Source organism: Sturnus vulgaris, chromosome 3 (genome assembly GCF_052056855.1).
Source record: "Sturnus vulgaris isolate bStuVul1 chromosome 3, bStuVul1.hap1, whole genome shotgun sequence".
Lineage (NCBI taxonomy): Eukaryota > Metazoa > Chordata > Aves > Passeriformes > Sturnidae > Sturnus > Sturnus vulgaris.
In genome coordinates this window covers 7773142-7792744 of record NC_142245.1, presented here as the reverse complement: position 1 = coordinate 7792744, position 19603 = coordinate 7773142, and the positions used below count along the sequence as shown (strand labels likewise).

The 19603-nt window shown below is 48.6% G+C and overlaps 1 protein-coding gene and 1 pseudogene across 3 annotated transcripts; one reads left to right on the top strand and one right to left on the bottom strand.

Annotated features, from left to right (window-relative positions):
* The first annotated feature begins 269 nt into the window (after positions 1–269).
* On the top strand, positions 270–2705 carry GINS1 (GINS complex subunit 1). 2 transcript variants are annotated; one of them, XM_014891188.2, is made up of 7 exons: positions 449–546; positions 617–681; positions 787–882; positions 1157–1247; positions 1431–1547; positions 1937–2011; positions 2268–2705. In XM_014891188.2, the coding sequence occupies exons 1-7, from the start codon at positions 472–474 to the stop codon at positions 2334–2336; spliced, it is 588 nt and encodes a 195-aa protein (XP_014746674.1). In that variant the 5' UTR covers positions 449–471; the 3' UTR covers positions 2337–2705. The 2 variants fall into 2 exon arrangements, with proteins under 2 accessions (XP_088017009.1, XP_014746674.1); XM_088160883.1 differs by lacking the exon at positions 787–882 and having other exon boundaries at positions 270–727.
* Positions 1664–17639, bottom strand: LOC106862250 (uncharacterized; annotated as a pseudogene). Its single transcript, XR_015802121.1, has 15 exons — positions 17633–17639; positions 17283–17419; positions 17062–17199; positions 16053–16191; positions 14839–14949; positions 14224–14313; positions 12161–12257; positions 11553–11620; positions 10335–10515; positions 6739–6808; positions 6127–6378; positions 4925–5150; positions 4161–4253; positions 3833–4068; positions 1664–3038 (listed from the first exon to the last, which is right to left on the bottom strand). The product of XR_015802121.1 is annotated as an uncharacterized LOC106862250 (transcript).
* Positions 17640–19603: the final 1964 nt, after the last annotated feature.

Below are 19603 nucleotides of genomic sequence, written 5' to 3'. Positions count from 1 at the left end.
AAAAAATTCCCATCCCATCCACAAATGTATCCATGTCTTTTTTTCTTTTTCTCCCTTTAGTTCTGGCATCCGTCGGGTTTGAAGGCTGTCAAAAGGGAAAAACGCACTGGGAAGGGCTGGGGGAGCACGGGGAGGAAGCTGCCATAGGCAGCCCAGTGCGGCACCTCAGGACTGGGGGAAACAGGGCAGAGGACTGGAGAAAATAGGCTTGCTGGAGGAAGCTGTGCGGTAAAAATTCTGATTTTTGCTCCAGCCCCTCGGAGGCTCTCAGCGTGCCCCCACGAATGTCACGGGCGGTGGCCGAATACCGCAGCGGGGTCACCCGCGCCCGTCGAGACCGGCGCAACTCAGCGCAGCTAACGGCAGGCTCCGGGGCCGCCGCCGTCGCTTCCCATTGGCTGTGGCTGGCCCCGCCCCTTAGCGCCATTGGCTGGTGCGCGGGCAGGTTTCCCGCGCGCGCGGCCGGGCGTTATGGCGGCGGAGCGATGCTTGGAGCTGGTGAGGGAGCTGCACCGTGCCGCCGGCGGGCACCTCCCGCCCTTCCGGGTGAGCTCCGGGAACACCGGGATGGGCCCCACCGGCCGCCCGCTCTCACTGACTGTGCCCGCTGTTGCAGACGGATGAGATGCGGCAGGCGCTGGAGGAGATGCGGGCACTGTACGAGCGTAACCAGGCGGACGTGTGAGTTGGGCGCCTGTTCCCGGCGCGTCCCGCAGATACCCCGCAGGTACTCCCCGGCCCGCAACTCTCCTCCTACGCCTCTTTCTCCTTACCTTCACCCCCCAGGTCCGAAGCGAAGTCGGGACGGACTGACCTGATCTTCCTCATCCGGTTCCGGCACTGCTGCCTGCTCCGGAACCAGCGCTGCCTCCTGGCCTACCTGTGAGTGAGGCGGGGGGTGGCCGCCTCCCCTTGGTTCATCCCTCCCGGCACAGGATGCTGGGACTCTCGGCCAGGGCAGGTGGCTTTTCCACGAGCAGCAAAGTAGCTGCGCAGCTGGTTTTCCTTGTGTTTATTGCTGCTATCACCACAAAGAGGAGGCTCTGCTTCCTCCTGCTCTTTAAAAGTTTAGACTACTGGGTATCAGGGGTGCCTCGGGATGTTGCCAGCACTCACCTCAGCAGAGGTGGTGGGCTTGCCCCATTTCTTCCCCTAGGTATGACCGGTTGCTACGGATCCGTGCATTGAGGTGGGAGTATGGCAGCGTTCTGCCCAACACCATCCAGTTCCACATGTCCTCTGAGGAAGTGAGTCAGCCTCATTTTAAACTCTTCCCCTCTTTCCACATTATCCTCCTGATGGATTATTTAGTACAATCAAAATAGGGTAGTCTTCCCTCCACTATAAACATGACATTTAACATGTCTTTCTGTAAATACTTACTTGTGCATACTCACTGTCTGTGGGTACAACCCTGTTAATGCCCACAGGTGGAGTGGTTCAATCAGTACAAAAAGTCTCTGGCTACTTACATGAGGTCAGTAGGAGGAGAAGAGGGGCTGGACCTCACACAGGACATCAAACCTCCTAAAAGCCTGTACATTGAAGTAAGTACAAGATTTCTGGTTTCTATCCATGAATAAACACTCTCCTATCTCCTTTCGAGCATTTCATCCCCATCCTAAGTCCGTTCATCAAGCAAAACCTTTCACAGTTCCAAAGCTTTCACAGGTTTCTGTGTTTTACTCTGCCTGCCAGCATTTTACTGTTTCTACCGAGGGCACAAAGTATGTTGAGAGATGGCATTTCTAGTCTGCAGGGAGTTAATGGTGTTTTCCATTAAGAGTTTTTCAGTAAGAGGTTTTTGCACCTTTTTGTAGAAACTTAACTAACTAGACCAATTAGAAACCATGTTCCCATGCTAAGGACTGTTACCCGGAGGGGGTGGTTGTTTTTTTTCATTGAACTCTTACAGACCTGTGTTTCCACTTTGCAGGTGCGGTGTTTAAGAGACCATGGGGAATTTGAGATCGATGATGGCACTACCATCCTCTTGAAGAAGAACAGCCAGGTACCTGTGGCAGGAGTGTAGTCTGTTCTCTTCCTTCCCTTTCATTCCCATGACGTACCCCGGCTGATGCTGGCCCTGCAGCACCTCCCAGTCCCTGCACACACAGCTCCTTGCACGTGCCGTCTGCATGGTCCAGAGTGCATCTCTGCCTGATCTGGCACTATGAGGAACTGGATGTACAGCACAACAAACAGCTGGTTGTGTTCAGCAAAAAATCCAACAAATTCAAGGAGGGTTTTTCTGTGTTCCTGTGCAGCACTTTTTACCCCGCTGGAAATGCGAGCAGTTGATCAGACAAGGAGTCCTGGAGCATGTTCTGTCCTAAGTGTGCAGGACAGGAGGAACAGCTCTTGCTTGGTGGCCTGCCCACAGTGGGGACTGAGCTCTGGTATGTGCAGGACTTCAGACACCTCAGTACTTCTGCAGTGGCATCCTGCCACTCCTAACAGCCTTTGATGCCTTAAAACCACAGCTCTTCATGAGCAAAGGGTGCATGCTGGTAATACAGCAATCCTGGGAATCCAGGATAGCAGGGGGGCATTATCCAAGCCCCATAGCTACAACCAGGGTTTGTGAATGCATTTTGGTTTGGAGTAGTTCACACTGTGCATGTTGGGAATACGACACCAACTGGTTGGGCTCTAGAAGCCAGCAAAACTTCATGGCTGCAAAATAAAGAACTCCTTCAGCCTCAGTCTCTTGAGTTTTTAAGAGTTAATGTGATGTTCATTCAGCACTCTGATCTCCAGCCAAACGCACCCTGACCCTGAAGTGTGATGGTTATTTAAGTATCTCAGTGAAACTGCTCCTCCAAGTGTCAGATAAGGCTGCACAAGGTTCTTTCAAGGATTAGACCTGAAGCCTTGTCCCCAACAGAGACCCATAAATGTTGATTCTTGAGGTGCTTTGTGAATGATCATTGCAGTCTGGGTCACAGGCCTGGGTTTTTCCCACTGTGCTTGGTCTGTGCCGCTGTTCCTCTGAAGAATCTATTATCCCAGAGCACTGGTCTGGCAGGGCCTACAGGCTGTTTGGAATAGGGGTGGGAAAGGGTTTTAAGGATTCTAGTTAGCACAAAAACAGAACAAGAGCTGCTTTCTGTGTCTGGTGTTCCTAATGGAGCTGCTCAGCTCTTACACTGTGTCTGGGAAAACACTTGCAAAACTATTAGCCCTAGGTAAGACTAGAGGTTTGCTTAGCCCCATCTCAGACTGGAGCTGAAAAAGCAAACAGTTGGGGAAGAATGCAGGAAAAGGATGAATGCCTGGGATATTACAGCATTGCTCTGTCCTGCTCACTGCAGAGACAGTAATCTGGTTGGTTTTGGATCCTAGGCTCAGGCTTTAGGAGCAGCTATCGGGAGTAAATGTTCAGCTGCAGCTGGGAAAAGTTACTGAAATACAGAGTAGACTGGAGATAGCAGGAGGTGCTGTAACATTACAAACATTTTAATGCAACTACTCAGCTTTCCTGCTCAGAGCAAGCCAGGCAACCTGCAAGCCCTTCTGCCCTGGCTTTCAGTATGTAAATGTGGCTCCAACATCAACCGTCTGCAGAGAGGGAGCACCTGCATCACCACCAAACACTGCCAAAGAAAATCCTGTGAGATGGCTGCCCTGAGACAGACATGACATAACAGCACACTGCCACTGAGAAAGGCACCAAGGCTGCTGCTTTCAGTTGGAAAATTCAGCTATTCACAGGACCAGTTTCCTCAAAGAACTCCAGGCTCCCCATTTGCTATTTTCTGCACAGGAAAATCCTGGCAAGACCAGAAAGGACAAGGCTGATTTCCCAACCCATCCATATCCCATTCTGCACCTGACCAGCTGCAGCCAGGCCCAGGAGCTGCCACTGAAGATGTCCCATCACCCACTCAGAGATGCTGGTGTGATTTTTCCAATAAGATGCTTCAGAGCTGAGGCTTGTTCCTCCAACAGCTGGTTCTTCTCCTCCATGCTCCTCTGCTTCAGCTCAGCAGCCTGCAGGGCCATTGCAAACCTCCTGTTCTCTCCACGGAGCTCTTCAATCAGTAGTTTGTTCCTGGAGACTTGGGCCTAAAGCAGGGACAGGAGGCTTCAGGTTCAGCATCCCATGCAGGGGTACCACATGGGCAGGGACACACAGCAGCAGCCCCTCTGGCACTCACTTGGGCATCTCTGAGTTGAGCTGCCCTCTCTGCCAGCAGAGCTTCAGCATTCCTCAGACTCTGTTCCAGCCCCTCAGCCTCCTCCAAAGCTGCCTGCAGCAGCTGCTCGTGTTCCTCCTGCAGTAGGCAAGAAAGCCTATCTTTGGGTTGTCCCAGCACTCTCCTGGCCTCTGGCAACCCTGGACTGTACACTTCCCCAAGGCCCCGTTCATGGACCTTCACACTCCTTGAGGCAGAGCAGGAGGGGTTCATCAGAGGTGCAGGATACAAAGAGCAGTGGGACAGACGTCTAGAACAGCACAACCTTCCCTAGGTCTGCACCCAATCAGTTTTAAGACAAGGCACAGATTTTCCAGCAATGTTTTCTATAAAAATAAGCCATTGGTCTCCCCTCTCCCAGCCATGTCCAGGAAAGCTCAGGGAGAGACAAAGTATCCTTGGATGCAGTCCTTGTGCCTGCTTATTATAGTTCCTTAGGTTATATGCCTATCTTTGCCCAGAAGACAAACTCACAAAAACCCAACACCTGGTTACTCAGTGCCCTAGAGAGAAATCCACCTGTTGGAGTGCAGGGTGGTGACTGGAGGATTCATAAAGAATTAAAGTTGCAGCTGAATTTGAAGGTAAGTGCATTTTTCATGTGGGTTCTTTATATCTACCATCTTCCACCCAAACCTCTGGTGCCTTCAATCACAGCTGCCTTCCAGGCTGCCAGTGTTCCCTTCACAGTACCCTTGACAGAGCTCCTGCAATTGCCTGCTTACCTGGGTCCTGATCAGCTGCCTGCATGTTTGCTCAGCCTGCTGCTGGAGGCTTTCCTGGAGCTGCTGAGTCTTGCACTGTTCTCTCTCAAGGTGTTTTGCAGCTGCTCAAACTGCTTCTTTGGCACCATTTTTTTATCTGGGCCTTGGCCTGCTGCAGCTGCAGAGTGTGCTGTGCCTGGGCCAGGCTTCCAAAAGCTTTAACAGAAAGGTTGACAGCTGGTTACAGCTTTGAGTCAACAAGAAGACAGGCCCAGTCTGTGTTTTAGGGGAGAGGAGAGGTTAGACAGCACCCTCAGCTGTCACCCCAGCATGGGCACAGAAGACCTGCAGGACCATGGAGTGGTGCTCACTGAGCAGCCTGCAAAGCAAGGGATTGAGAGCACTAAGCTGCAGGAAGAGAAACAGAGGCCCTTCACTCAGAGATGCTCCCCTTGCTGAGTAGCAAGGAGCAGGAGTTGGAGGGATTCTCTGGATGGGAATCCCAGCACCAAGAGCTGCCATGAGGGCAAGAGACAGAGGGAGCTGCTCACCCAGGTTCTTGGATACATCCCAGGCTAGCTGTGATATACTAAATGCCCTGTACTGATGTCCTCTGCTTCCTGTCACCAGCAAAGGGAAAACCTGGTACTGAGATGCAGGTCTGGTCCAACTTTGCACTAAGGCTGTCTAGGAATGGCTAGGAAGGGTAAGCTGTACTTTGGAAAGCCAGTCCCCAGGGTAGAATGCAGGAGAGGGATATTAACACATTGCAAGGTTTCTCACATTGGCTTTCCTCTCTCTGCCCTGGTGATCCACGTTAGTCTACCCTGACCACCTCATTTCCCATCCTTCAACAATCCCTGTCTGGCTGTTGTCATCCCTTCCCAACCCTTATCTGATTCTACTACTCCTCCAGCTCCTCTGTCAGCTGAGCCATGGGGAACCACAGCTGCAGGCACCCCTGTGTGAGCCACCTCCACTCAGCCTCCATCTCCTCTGCCCAGCTAGCCTGCACAGGACAAGGACAGGGGGGATATCACAGGGACAAGCAAGAAAGGACCTCTCCCCAGCTGCACGTGAACTGGCTTCAGCCATATTTGAACAGGAGGGAGAATCCTTTGTCTCCCACAAAGAGGAAGAGGACACCTTTTTTTCTGACTGGGGAAGGTGTCCAGGACAGCCCCAGGCAGAACTCAAATACCAACATCACAGAGACCACCCACCTTTTCCTGCGAGGCGTGGAGCTGCTGTTGGAGCAGCTCCATCTCCATCGAACATGCTGCATGCCTCTGGTGGTGATCCAGCCTTGCAGCAATCTCTGCTCCTCGTAGCCACACAGCCTCCAGAAGCCTCTGGCTCTGCAGCTGGGCAGTGCCAAGGCCATCACTGTGACCAGCCTTGTACTCAGGGGGTTCACAGCCCAGCTGATGCATCTTGGCATCCAGGTGAGAGAGCTCCTCTTTGCCCTTCTCACTCTGAAAAAGGTTGAGAACAAAAAACAACAAATCATGCACAAGAGGCTTGGGGTGGGAACACAGGCAACAAAGACTGACTGAGCATGTGGGTTTGAGACTGGGAGTGAGAGAAATCTCAGGGAGAAAGAGTGAAAGCGTGAAAGTCATTAAGACTTTCCCCTTCTGTCAGACTTTCAGTGGTTTTTGTCAGACAAGTTTTCACTGCTTTACAAGTTATAAGATGAAGCTGGTTCTTCAAGGCAAGACTGGGTTTGAATTTTTGAAACAAACATTTTTGCTGTCCTCTATGAACACGTGCAGTTTTTGTCCTTCTAAATCCTTTAGACAAGAGCCTGGTAGTTGGAGTTAATGGCTTCTTACCAATGCTGTAAACTCTGCTATTTCAGCCAGCTCCTCCACCTTCTCTCTACCCAACTCACTCCTGTTTTCCCTGCTGGGAAGAGGGATGGGATCAGCTTCAGATCAGAGAGCAGCAAAGCACAGCCACCCAGAGGAGAGTGCTGTTTTGGGTAGTCCCACATCTGGTTTTGGCCTGCAACAGGAGGCAAAGCCAAGCCAAAACAGATACGGCCTGAACTGATGCAGGAATGAGTCGAGTGCCTCTGCCTCAGCCCAGGGCAGACAGCCTGGGCACATCCAAAGTCCTGCAACACTCTCAGAGACCTAAAAATCAAGGGATGAAGAACAATGGAAGAGATGGCTTATCAGATTGGGATCATCCACACCAGAAACCTATCTGTCCCCAGATTTATGGCTCAGTGGGTGACCCCAGTACCTATCTAAAGCTTCCTAAGGAAGAAATCCATCCCATGTTAACTGTTCAGCAAGCTGTTCTCCAGCAGCCAGCACAGGTCTTCTGTGCAGGGTGAGATGCAGAGTGAGAAAACCATGCACAAGCCCCATTTATTCTGGCATTCTGTGCTGCCTCCCTGATCTTTTCCAATTTGGTTTCCAATGACAGCAAGGACAAAAAAAAAAAAAAGAGAAAAAACCTTCCCATAACTCAGGCAAAACATGTGGGGTCAATCAAGAGACAAGAGTAGAGAAGGAGCAGGTCTTCAAGGGAAGGGAAATAAAGGGGAATAAGGACAAAGAGCATCAGACTGAATTTATGTGGCTTCCAGCTGGCTAAAATTATTTTGCAGTCCTGTGGATACAAAGTGACTTGACTCATCAAGACTTCATTTCAGGGTAACAGGTGGTGAGGCCAACCCCTCAATTGCAATAAAGCCAGGTCTGGAGAAACCAGCTTGTTTGTGAGGCCTCGGTGATTTTACAGTGCTGGACACAACAGCTGTGACGCCAAATCCAAGGTGACCTCATTATCCTTCCACTTCTATTGGTACTCCTAGTCTTCCATTATCCTTCCACTCCAGGTACTCCCATTCTCCCATGAATACTGGCACTTGTGGGAATGAAGCTTAGTCCTGTGTTTGACAGTCCTATCCAATAACTGCTGCTAAACACCAGAGCCATATAGGACCCAAATTCCTCAAGGGAAGGCACAGGATAACAGACCATCCATCCTGGCAGGGAGGACAGCATTGCAGTTTGTGGCAGTGCCTGTGGCAGGCAGAGGAGCTGTGTGAGGAAGTTTTTCCTCTCTTTTTGAAGCACAAGGACCATTCCATGTGGTGTTTGCTCATCTCAGTGCAGCTGCTTTCCAAGTTTTACATTGGAATTCACATGCTGTGCTTCCTGTGGCATCTCCAACATCCATGTACAAGGCAGAGGAGATGAGTGTACAGCCAGCCACAGCCACAGGAGCATATCTCAGCTCCCTGACCACACACCCACGGTCAGTAAAAGACATAATATAGCTTCTGCATTTGTCTACATGTGCTCAGTAATATTTATTAATTCGAAGTATCCTAGTTCATAGTCCACTTCATATGTGCAGTAGAACAAAGCTGCTGTTAGAACATCCAGAGAGAACATAGCTGCTGTTACAGCATTCAGCATCATCATCATCATGGTGTTAAGCAGCCTTGTGTCTCACAAGGCATCTGCTTTTTCTTTGCAGAAGCATGTTAGTTCTTCAAACTACCTATGCACTCAAGCCTGACACTCTCTTGAGCTCTGGGTTCATTTTCCAACTACTGCATGATATCTTTGAGCTCCATTAGCTCCAGTTTCAAGCTGTTCCTCTTCCTCTTCAGCTCTGTTTTGACAGCCTGAATGTCAGGTTTCCTCCTATGTTGTTATGCCACTCTGTCTCCCAGAGTTCTTTTCCTTCTCTTCTTGCTCTGCAAGATGATGTCCTTGAGATGTCTGCTGTTTGAAGGCATTCAGCCGTGCCCTCTCTGCCTCCTTCCCAAGCATTCCCTTTTCTATCAAGATTCCATTTCTCCCAGACAAATGCTTTCCACTTTGGCTCCAGCTTCTAGATTGAACAGGGCATTTGTTACAACAAACATCTGCAACTGTCTGCACTGGTATGTCCATCATACAACTGTTCATTTCTTCTCTGTTCCTTCAGTGTTGATGTTGCAACAGATTTTGGTCTACCTGCTCATCTGAATCTTAGGGGATCAGCTCCTTTTCCCCTAGAGGACAGCTCTCCAGACACCTTGTCCCTTTCAACACCAGAGCCCTCAGCTTTACTGTCTCTGCATTACTCCCATTTCATCCTGATGCCTTTTTAATATTTTATACTCAACAGCCAGCATTACACACATTTTGGCATGTTCATCATTAACCTTTTCTTATAACTTGAGCTTCCTGTTTCCATAGAGACTTAGTCTTTTTTCTTCTGCTTCCACTACTGCCTCTCATGGGTGCCCTGCTCTTGAAGGCCTCATCTTGGAGCCTTTATGTTGGGAAATCACCTCCTCTCACACCAGTGTTTCTGCAATAAAGCCTTACAGCTGTCCTCATGTTGGCATTCACTCCATGACAGCTCTTGGTCATGCTCAACATCTGCATCTTTCCTAAAGATAAAAACCATTTTGCTGACATGGGTTAGTTATCAGCTTGAAAAGCTCAGCCAGCCTCTGAATGTACATTTGCTGGAGATGCAATACAAAGGATTTTTTATGTTGCAAAGTCAAGGCAATTTGTTAAACTTCACAGAAAGTTCCCACACCTTTTGCACTTCTCAAAAGCCCACACCCATCACATCTTTTCCAGCAACTCTGAAAGCTCCCCACAGTCAGTCCATCTGCCATTCACCATAATGCCTTGTATTCCTGCTATTTGGGTTTGTTTCCCTGGTCTACCACAGACTTCAGCCAAATCACCTCCTTTCTCCTTCACCTACCCCTTATCTCATCCTTAAAACAGGGATAATGACCTACCAAAATCCTCTGCTTGCATATTCCCAAGGGGAACACTGCTCCTAAAGGGAGACACAGTCGGGCAGAGGCAGGAGGAAGAGAGGATAAACAGTTTTTCAGTGACAACCTCATTCTTTCACAAGCCAGTCTCTTTTACCTATATGGAGAAATTTAAGACATTTTTTACTGCTTTTAAGATATCAAGTTGTGATCATCTAGCAAGTAGAGGCAGGTTTGCTTAAGGACCTAGAAAGAGGTAATAAGAAAACACAAATCAAAGCTCTTTTACATCTCTTAACTGTTTTAAGATACAGTCTTCGCTGGGCACTGCCTCTAACATAACCTTGTAGAACATACAAGGAAACTTATAAAGCACTCGTGTAAGGGGAGTTTAGATGTCTCATTTCAAACAACTGCAGCCCTGCAATTCTGCCCAATTTTCTTCCAAATTAAAACAGCTCTCCAGCCCTGTGAAAAATCAGCCCAACCTACTCTGGTATGAGCAGGAGATGCATCCCTAATGTACTCCTTAGGCCCAGAAAGAGAAGGGTGCCAGACCTCAGGCTCAGTTTGTCCCTGCACTGCATCTTTATTTCTTCTCTGCCTTAGTCCAGCTACTGCCCTGGATGACAAATGTCTTCCGTGTGCTGCTGTCCCACTATAGTCTGCTCCATCTCAAACCTCTCCTCCAGCTCCAGGCTCCATTCCCATTTTTGCTCTTTCAGGCTATTATTATTATAGCCCAGGTTTGCAACTGTTTGCAACTGTTTCTTCAAGATCTCTTTCCTGGCCTTCCATCTTGCACATCTCAGCCTTGAAGCTTTCCTCACATTAACTCTATTTCTTCCTTGTAATAGTTCATCTGTTGGAAGGAGATAGGATTGGGATATTAGCACCACACTCCTGAGAGCTTTCCTCTTCTCCAATAGCTCCAATTCAGATTGATCTATTGGTCCCACAGGGGACAGGGCACCCTCTTTAAGCAGTTCTGGTCCCTGCTGAACTTAGGGCAGCAATCAGTCTCATACAGCAGAAACCAGTGGGTCCATTTCTTGCCAGCAAGCAGCACAGTTCTCCCCATTCTCCTGTTTGCAAGGAACCCCAGAGAGGAGAAGGAAGAGGCCAGGGCATCATCTGCCACTGCTCCTTATATCCTTCCTCCACTGCAGAGTAGTTCCTTGTCAGGATGTGGTGGTGAGAAGCTGCTGCTCCCCACAACTCCCTTGTGAACACTGGAAACTCCAGGATTTGATGTGCACAAAGGCAGGACTATAAAGCAGGCAGAAGATCTGTAGGCAGCTTTTTGTTCCCTGAACTGTTCCGTCACCTGCGTGGCAGCTTAGGATTTTCTCTTGCAGTGCTGCAGCACAAAACCCAGCAAGCATCACTGACCTCTCAGTTTAGCAGCAAAAGGAGTAAATGTGGAAACTGAGGCCTCTCCCATGAGCATTCACAGCTGTCTGAAGAGGAGGCTGAGCTGACACTGTCTCCTCAGAGCAAGCAGGTTAGAAGTGTGCTGCAAGCCAAGGGTGACAGGGCTTTGATACAGCCCCTACATCAGGAGACACCTGGCTGCTTCTCCTCTTGGTCCTGTCCCTGGTTTTACTGTGACAGCAACACTGAGTGATCTCTGATGTGATCCACACAAACCTGTCACAAGGTAACAGTGATTTCCAGACAACTTTTGCCAGCCAGTGAGGCAAAGGCTCCAAATCCTCCTACCGGCTAAGACAGGCTGGATAAGCACATGAAATAACCCCACAAGACTGATGAGGTACCACCCTGCTCCCTAGCCTGAACTCTCTCTCCAGCAACCCCACTGGAGCAGATGTCTCATCAGTCATGCTGTAGCAGTTGTGCTTACCAAGCAGTCAGGACATCTCCCCCCACCCCACTCACCTTGGTTTCCAGCTGCACCTTCAGGTCCTGCAGCTGCTTTTGGAGCTGCTCCACTGGGAGTGACATTTCTGTAAACACAAAAGTAGGAACAAGAAGGCTTGGAGAGGGGTGTGATGGCAGAGAGGGTAGACCTACAAGACAGGCCTACAAGATCAGGATGGCTGCAGCTTCATCCAGTCCACACAACCCCAAAAGATGGGCATTCCTCATCTATCTGGCAACTAATCCCAAGGCTGCATCACCCCTCTCAGCCAGGAGCTTTTATCTAATATTCAACTTGAATTTTCCAACCCACAGTCTGGGACTACTTCCTCTTTATCGCATTGTTTCCCCAACATCTTGAACACTGAAAATCTGCCAATTCACCCATAGCTGCCTAGTTCACAAGTTCCATCACCAACTCTCAGGTTGGAAAACCCTCCTTTCCTCCATCTCCCTCCTCCCCACCACCCATGTTCTCCTTCTTTCCTCCCATGACTGCCCAGTACCAGAAATGGCAAGCAGTAGTTCAGGCACAACAAGCCTCCCCACATTCCCATGCAAACTCGGATCCAGAGGGAACTTTGTTCTTGCTGAGAGGATGGTCACTGAGCCCTCCTGCATGTTACCTGCTGCTGGCAGCCCTCCCTCAGCTCTGCTCTCCTGCAGCTGCAGGTGCAGCCTTTGCCGCTCCCTTCGCAGTGCTCCGTTCTGATTGCACAGCACCTGAAACAAACATTGCTCAGGACACAGGACGAAGTTCCTGCAGCACAAAGAGCATGAAGAGCCTCCCTCAGCCCCAGCACAGCCTTCCCAAACAAAGACAGACATGAGAGAGTTTGGAAGAGCCGAAGAAAAGAAGAAATATAACCCCAGATTTCCAAGATCACCATCACTACATACTGTAAAGCACAAAGCAACCGCCCCTGAATGCAAAAGCACAAAAAAACTGGGTGTTTGCAGACACCTCAGGGGGCTGGGCCTCCTGTGACCCTCCTGACCTAAATAACCATTGGTAGAATCCAACACAGAAGAAATATCAGGATCTCAGCACAAGCCCAGAGGCTTCTGTTTGCATCCTCAAGACTCTCTTGGGGGCACACAGGCTGCCCAACAAGCACTATTCTATGCAGACAAGGCCACCAGCAGGATTCACAGTGAAGCAAGGCCCACAGGCCTTTGGGAGGGAACATTCCCAAGTTGCAGAAGGAATAAAACAAGGTAAGAAGGTGTCAATCCCATGGGAAGTACAGCATGAGGCATGTCCTGCTGGTCTCCTGGTGCCAGAGACACCCTAAGGACAGGAATTTATACCATCTGCATCAGCAAGGAGTTCCAGAGCTGAACACCTAGTAATGAACCACCACACCAGTGCAATGAGCCACTGCCATGGAAGTGTCTGGAAATGGGCAGCTGCTTGCTTCACTTCACATTCTCTATCCTGTAATGGAAGCAACAGCATACAAGGCATCCTACCTTCTTCTGGACTGTCCACTTTAAGTAGACATCCAATAACATCCCATATCCTGCCACCCAGGAAACTGATGTGCTGCAAGAGACTATGAACTAGGACACTTCCAATTAACAAATATTACTGAGGAGATGTAGACAAATGCAAAGCCCGTTTGTTTAATCTCCGTTCAAAACAAGGAAGGGAGGCTGAGAGCATTCAATGAGGGTTAAATTCAATTTATCCTTCAGGGTAAACCCGAATGGGTGCCTTCCCAGGGGCAGGTGAAGCCTGAAGGTCAAACCTTTCCATCAATCAGCATTCTCGTGGGGCTGCTCAACTAGAGGAAAAATTGCAGCACCATGCATATTCAATCCTCTGGTGCCACCTGGAGCAATGTTGATAGTGCTTCAGAACGTTTGCCTTTAATTACAGCTTGGAGAAGAGCTGCCTGATGCATCCACAGAATGGCTTTGCTGAAAGTCTGCAATTCAGCCCTTGCTGAGGGGATGTGACTGTCACTGTCCCTGCTCAGGGGTGCTCCCCAGCCAAACACAGCATCTGGGAACAAACAGGCAATGTGACAAGCACAGGACTCAAAGAACAGAGCACCTAGCACAAGTTAAAGATACACAAGTTAAAAATGGAAGAAGGAAAACAGAGGTTGTGCTCATGCCCCAGAGAGCCCCAAGCTCTGGGAAGGAGCACATGACCCTGCAGGAGATATAATACACACAGCAACAATTCTTGGACCACACACACACACACACACCAGATATCTGGACTGGCTTACCTTGATTCTCTAGCAGAGTTCAGCAGCAACAAGTTTTTTAGGGTTTTTTTAAGTGGGGGCAAGCACAAGGAAGGGAAAAACAAAAAGATAGAAGACTTTAGCTGTTAATATGGTTTCCAAATTAGGATAACAGCTTCCTCCTTCAGCTCAAGAAGAAATCCAACAGAGCCCAGAGTGGTCTGTCCTTAAAAACAGAGGTACCATGGTTCCCTAACAAAATAGTCCACGGTTATAGGCAGGAAGGAATTTATGATTCACCCCTACTCTCTCCTGCCAAAATCCTAGCAAAGCAAACAACCCATGGAGGGCTTCAGGAGTGAGGACTCTTGAGCAAGGTAAGAGGGCTGCCCTATGATCAGGTCTGCTTCCTTCCACCCCCTCAGGCCAAAGTGACCAACAGATGTGCTGCAGAGAGCAGCACTGTCACACCTGCAGCTGCCTATACCTACCTGGCACTGCCGCTCGTACTCCAGGATAATTTCAGCAAAGCGCTCACTCTGCTTCAGGGACTCTGGGCTGTGGGCCTCCCCCTGCTCCAGCTGCACAAGGAAACACTTCTCATCAAGAAAATCATCTCCAAACGGACAGTCAAAAGCTCTACTAAATCACTGGGGTCACGGTGCTACATCCATACATTCAACAGAAGGCTCCCTAAGGGGTGCATCAGCTGTGGGATGGGTCAGAAAGAGGAGGAAAAACATTTTTCTCCACATGTGAGACACCAAACTATAGGAAGGCTTTCCTGGCTAACAAGGTCACAGACTCACTTCCTTCCCCAGATTCATTTTAGGAGTGGAGGATACTAAAACAAACCCTTTACTTCAATACTAGTGAAAAATAAAACTTCTCTGGAAACTGATATAAAGTTTTCCCTTGAAGACTGCAGATTTATAGAATTCTCTAAAACTGAAAACTTTTCTCATACCCCTTTTTTTTTTCCCAGCTTCCAGGTTGTCATTAATGTGCAGGAAAGTTCACCATAGTGACTGACACAAAATATATAAGATCAATTTTTTAATGAATTTCTGAAAAGTTCTTATTTGACTGCAATGGAGAAAGGTTACCTTATCCTTCACAATGTGGCTGAGTTCTTTTTGCAGCTCCAACACCATTTCCTCAGAGGCTGACAGTTTCTCAGCCATCTCTGTGACCTTGTTTTGTAGCTGTGTGTTCTCCTGCAGATAAAACGGAGATTTCCCTGATGCAGTGGGTCCTGACATGGCAGGATGGGTTTATCAGCCTCAGGTCCTCAGCAGGGAGCTGTAAAACAGCTACATATATACATATATATATATCAGCATGCCAAACATAGCACAGCTCCCAGGAGACCCTGGACATGGCCTGGTTTTGGCCAGGATAGGGGTGATTTTTGCAGGAACCAGGAGGGAATGTGGCTAAGGCCCAGATGTCATTCTGTACCACCTCAGTCATTGCCGGGGACAGAGGGAAGGCACTCTCGCAATTCCAGGGAGAAGGACATGCCTTCCAGAGAAAATGTGGCTGCTCTGCATCAAGCATTTTGCATGTAAATCACCCTCTCCTTTGTACATTTTTGTGGTTAATATTGTTGCTGTTCCTGGTTGTTTCTTATCTCATTGCTGTTTCCAGTAAACTGTTCTCATCTCAACCCATGGTCTTTGCCTTTTGTGCCTCCAATTCTCCTCTCCAGCAACTGAAAGCAGGGAGAGGGAGTGAGCAAGCAGCAATGTGGTTTGGAGAGTCTTGGTAGAAGAATTAAATTGGGGAGCACCATTCCTAAACTATGACAAGACAGCACATTGCTGATATCACATGGGCTCATCTCTCCGAAGGACAGGAGTGGGTTTTGCACAATAAGAGCTAGACGGCCCCACAGGATCATCTCTACCTCTGCTCCCCAAAATTGTGGTCTCCTTCACAACTAACAAAGGCAGGAAGTCCTGAGTTATCTCCATCTGTACTTCTACACTGAACAGAACTGGGGTAATCCCAGGCATGCAGACACTATCATCTCTGCTTTTGATATGGTCCCTGGCAAATTTTAGCTTTGGTCATTGTGTTTTCAGCTATTACCAAGGGCCATACCACTGCCAACACACAATACAGCAATTTAGTAATGGCATGGCAAGGTAACAAGCTCTGTATTTAACACAACTGTATGGATGTGTCTGATGATTCTTCTGCAAAAAATTCCTGTTCTTCTCAATAAATGCGAAGAGAACCATCTATATTTGTCACCACCTCTGCTTTGCCACCGCTGAAAGAGTGAAGATGCTTCATCCAAAGCAATTTTACTTACGTTCATCACATGGTTCAGTCTCCCCTGCAGGTTGGCCTCTTTGCCCTGGAGGAGCCGTGTATCAGCTTCCAGCTTCGCCTGGTGACTCACTGCTTGCTGCAAAAGCAGCTCTTTTGCCTCTATTTCTGCCTGAAAATCCCTGGGGGAAAAAACAACATGGTTGGGGCAGATAGAGCATGTTCCTGGATGGCCACAAGGTACAGACACTCCCTCTCACTATGCACAAAGCAGGAAATGAGAGCTTGGTTGGAAGGATGCTGAGACCATAGGGGAGGGAAAGGGGTCTTCAAAGACTTTCCTGCCATTGACACATTGGCAAAACAAGTGAGATTTCCAAAAGAGACACCAGTGTGGGAAATGTAAGCACACAGAGCTCCCAAGGCCTTGTGCATACAGGCCCAGAGATAGAGATGGATACAATGTTTGACCTAAGAGTTTGGAGAAGGCTTGGAGAATTAGAACAGTAAAAGGGAAACACATATGAAACAAGAATATAAGTTTGTAGTTTAAGTAGAAATATGTTTTAAGCAAACAGAGATATGTATTATGTAAGCAAAGCAATATGTTAAGTAAGATAGTAAAAGATTTAGTTTAGCAATAGAACCTGTTATAAAGTTAGTCAGAAGCTTAAGATGTAGCTATGTAGGTTTATAAAGTGTTATACGATTGGATGAAAAATGACACATTGCAGTAAAGCCACAAAAAGAAAAGCAATCAATGATTGCTGTAAAAAGATGCTAAAAAGTTTCGTAGAAGTATTGAAGATTGAAAGATTGGCTAAAAAACTAACATAAGGCATTGTAACTAAGAATTAAGTGGCTTCTGATATTATGGCATTGGATGTAACACCTTTAATGTCTCATCACCCTTCTGTAAGGCTGATGCCATGAGGCAATAATCCCTCTCTTAAGAAGTCTCTCTGTTGCCCTGTCTCTCGTAATTTTAACCACCCAATACACTGAGATGTGTAAGCACATTTTTCCCACCCCACCCAAAGAACCCCTCCTACCTGATCTTACTCTGGGTGTGCTCAAGAGCAATGTACTGCTCATCCAGCTCTCTGCCCAGCTGCAAGCAGTGTCTCTCTGCCTTCTCCAAATTGAGCCTTGCCTTGTCCCTCTCCCTGGCAATCTGTCTCACCTGGGTCCTGCAGACACAGTGAGCAGGGCATAAGAAGACTCCTCACACAGCCCACAGAAGGGTTCTCCTCACAGGGAGCAGTGCCCTTACCAGAGGCACTGCAGTTTGTATCCGTAGGAGGTGCCAGCTGCATGCTGGAGGCCACTCCTGGGGACCATGAGTGTGTTGTCCAAAGCTGCAGGCAGCCCTGCCAGGCTTACCTGATCCTCTCTGCTGCTGCTCTGCCTCTGCAAGAACAGCATAGGTTGCGATCACTTCCTCCCTCTTCTAACAGTTCCAACAGAATTTCTGTTGTTACAACATCTGACCACCCTCCAGTCTTTCAGGGATGCCCCCCTCATCCCACTGATAAGCCTAGATCACATCCACTCTGCATTCCCCCATCCTGAACCTGGCTGCAAGCGCTTCTCCCACCCCAGGCAGTTGCTCACTTCACCCACCACCACCGATCCAGGCAGAACCAGGGACCCTGAGGATCTCCTCTACGTTCTTCCAGGGCTCAGGTGGCAATGACAAGTTGAGGCTTGGCAAATCCAGTGCCTTTGCTGATGCTGGAGAAGTGATGTGGATCCAGGCAGCTTGGCCAGAAGGACAGGCTGCTTCCCTGAGTGTTCCTCTCTGATGCTGAGGAAAAAAAACAGCAGGAATAACAGCAGTGGGGCCAAATTGGCAGAAGAAAACTGATGGTTTTCAATACCAAAGGGAAACTTCAGAGACCAAATCAATACTGAAGAACATTTTAGAAAGAACCCCAGGCTGCCAGGAGGGAGATGTCCTGAGTTGCCCTTGTGGCAGCTGCAAGAGCATGTTTGCAGGCACAGACCATTCAGTTTGGTCTCCCTGCTGACCCATCAACACCCAGTATCCAGAAAGACCAGCACTGAAAGTTATATCACTTACAGGGTCTTGTGAAAACTCTCACATGGAAGCCAGCCAACATTTTGTTTGACCAAAGAGAAGAAACCAGAAAGCAGATACAGAACTCACAACATTTCCAAAAGCAACAACTTTGTACCAGGTTTGGAAGAAGCCTGTCTTCAGAGAGCTGTTACCTCAAAGTCTTGAGCCAAAAGAACCTGAAACTATTCTTTTTTCTTTTTTTTTGCTTAAGATCCTGGATTGAGCTGTCCTGGCTGTCAGGGTAAGCAGAGATTCACTTCCACCTTACCACATTAATGTGGTGTTACTTCAAAAGCAAATGCCTTGCCAGTCCTTGGAACTGAAAGCACTAAGGAGAAAGAAGTATTTTACATCAAACAAAGAAAACGTGGATAAAGCTTGTTCGTGCACTAAAAAGAGAACGATCTGTGTCACACATGAGATGCAGATACATCAGCACTTCTGAGGCCAATATTAGAATTGGGGTGATGGTTTTCCTTTGCTAGGATGTACATCCCTCTCCCCCCCATAAAAAGACGAGGCTCAACAGCCCCCTGTTGTTCTGTATTACAATCCCACACCACCCAGGCAGGGATTGCTCCTACTCAGGCAGCTCCCAAGGGAGCCTTTCAGTCACCATGCAGTGGCTGCAGTACAAACCATATCTAAAAACTGTATTGCAAGTGAAGAACTCTCCCCAGGTCACCACGTTCAGATGCCTGACTGATGTCTATGGAATCACCCATTTGTGAAAAGTATCTTGGCCTGAACTGTTCTCAGTAAACCCTGATCTTTAGCCTCCTTCAGTTTTTCTGGGTTGGTTGTTTTTTGGTTTTTTTTTGCGGAGGGAGTTGGGGCACAGGGAAATGGAAACTTTTCTAAGTGATGTCTGAACTCGTGTCTGGATTCCCTACAGGATCGTTTTAAAACATCAAACACAAACGAACTGTCCTGTGTAGGAGACTGGCAACGACTTACTTACTCCTTACCCAAGGTTAGTGGAAATCACCTCATGGAGCTACAGATCAAGGCCATCAACCAGGATCCTTTTTACAAACCTCATCCCATGGAATTGCTGAGCCTTGGCTGCTCAAGAGACACTGACATACCGAGGGAAACGGGGTTATGCATCCGCGACGACGCAGACACTGCAGCATCAGCATCAGCATCAGCATCGGCTCGGCCCGGCCCGGCCCCGTTCGGCCCGTCTCGGCCCTGACGCCCCGCGCATGCGTAGGCCGCGAGCACATCCCCGTCCAGCCCCCCCGATGCATTTCCTGGGGTGAATTGGGAAGAGCAGCGGCGGGAGGCGGAGGGAACTAGTCTTGCCTCTTTACTCAGCTCTTTCTAGAGTGTTGTGTCCAGGTCTGGGCTCCTCAGGGCAAGAAAAACAAGGAGCTCCTGGAGAGGGTCCAGCGGAGAGCGAAAGAGATGATGATGGGACTGGCGCATCTCAGTTCTGAGGAAAGGTTGAGGGGGGTGGGCCTGATAATCTGGAGAGGAAAAGCTTGAGGGCATCTCATCATACATAC

Coding starts and splice junctions, on each gene's coding strand:
- GINS1 (XM_088160883.1), top strand. CDS start 285: ATGTCACGGGCGGTGGCCGAATACCGCAGCGGGGTCACCCGCGCCCGT. Junction 1,548..1,936: donor CTAAAAGCCTGTACATTGAA/GTAAGTACAAGA, acceptor TCCACTTTGCAG/GTGCGGTGTTTAAGAGACCA. Junction 2,012..2,267: donor TCTTGAAGAAGAACAGCCAG/GTACCTGTGGCA, acceptor GTTCCTGTGCAG/CACTTTTTACCCCGCTGGAA.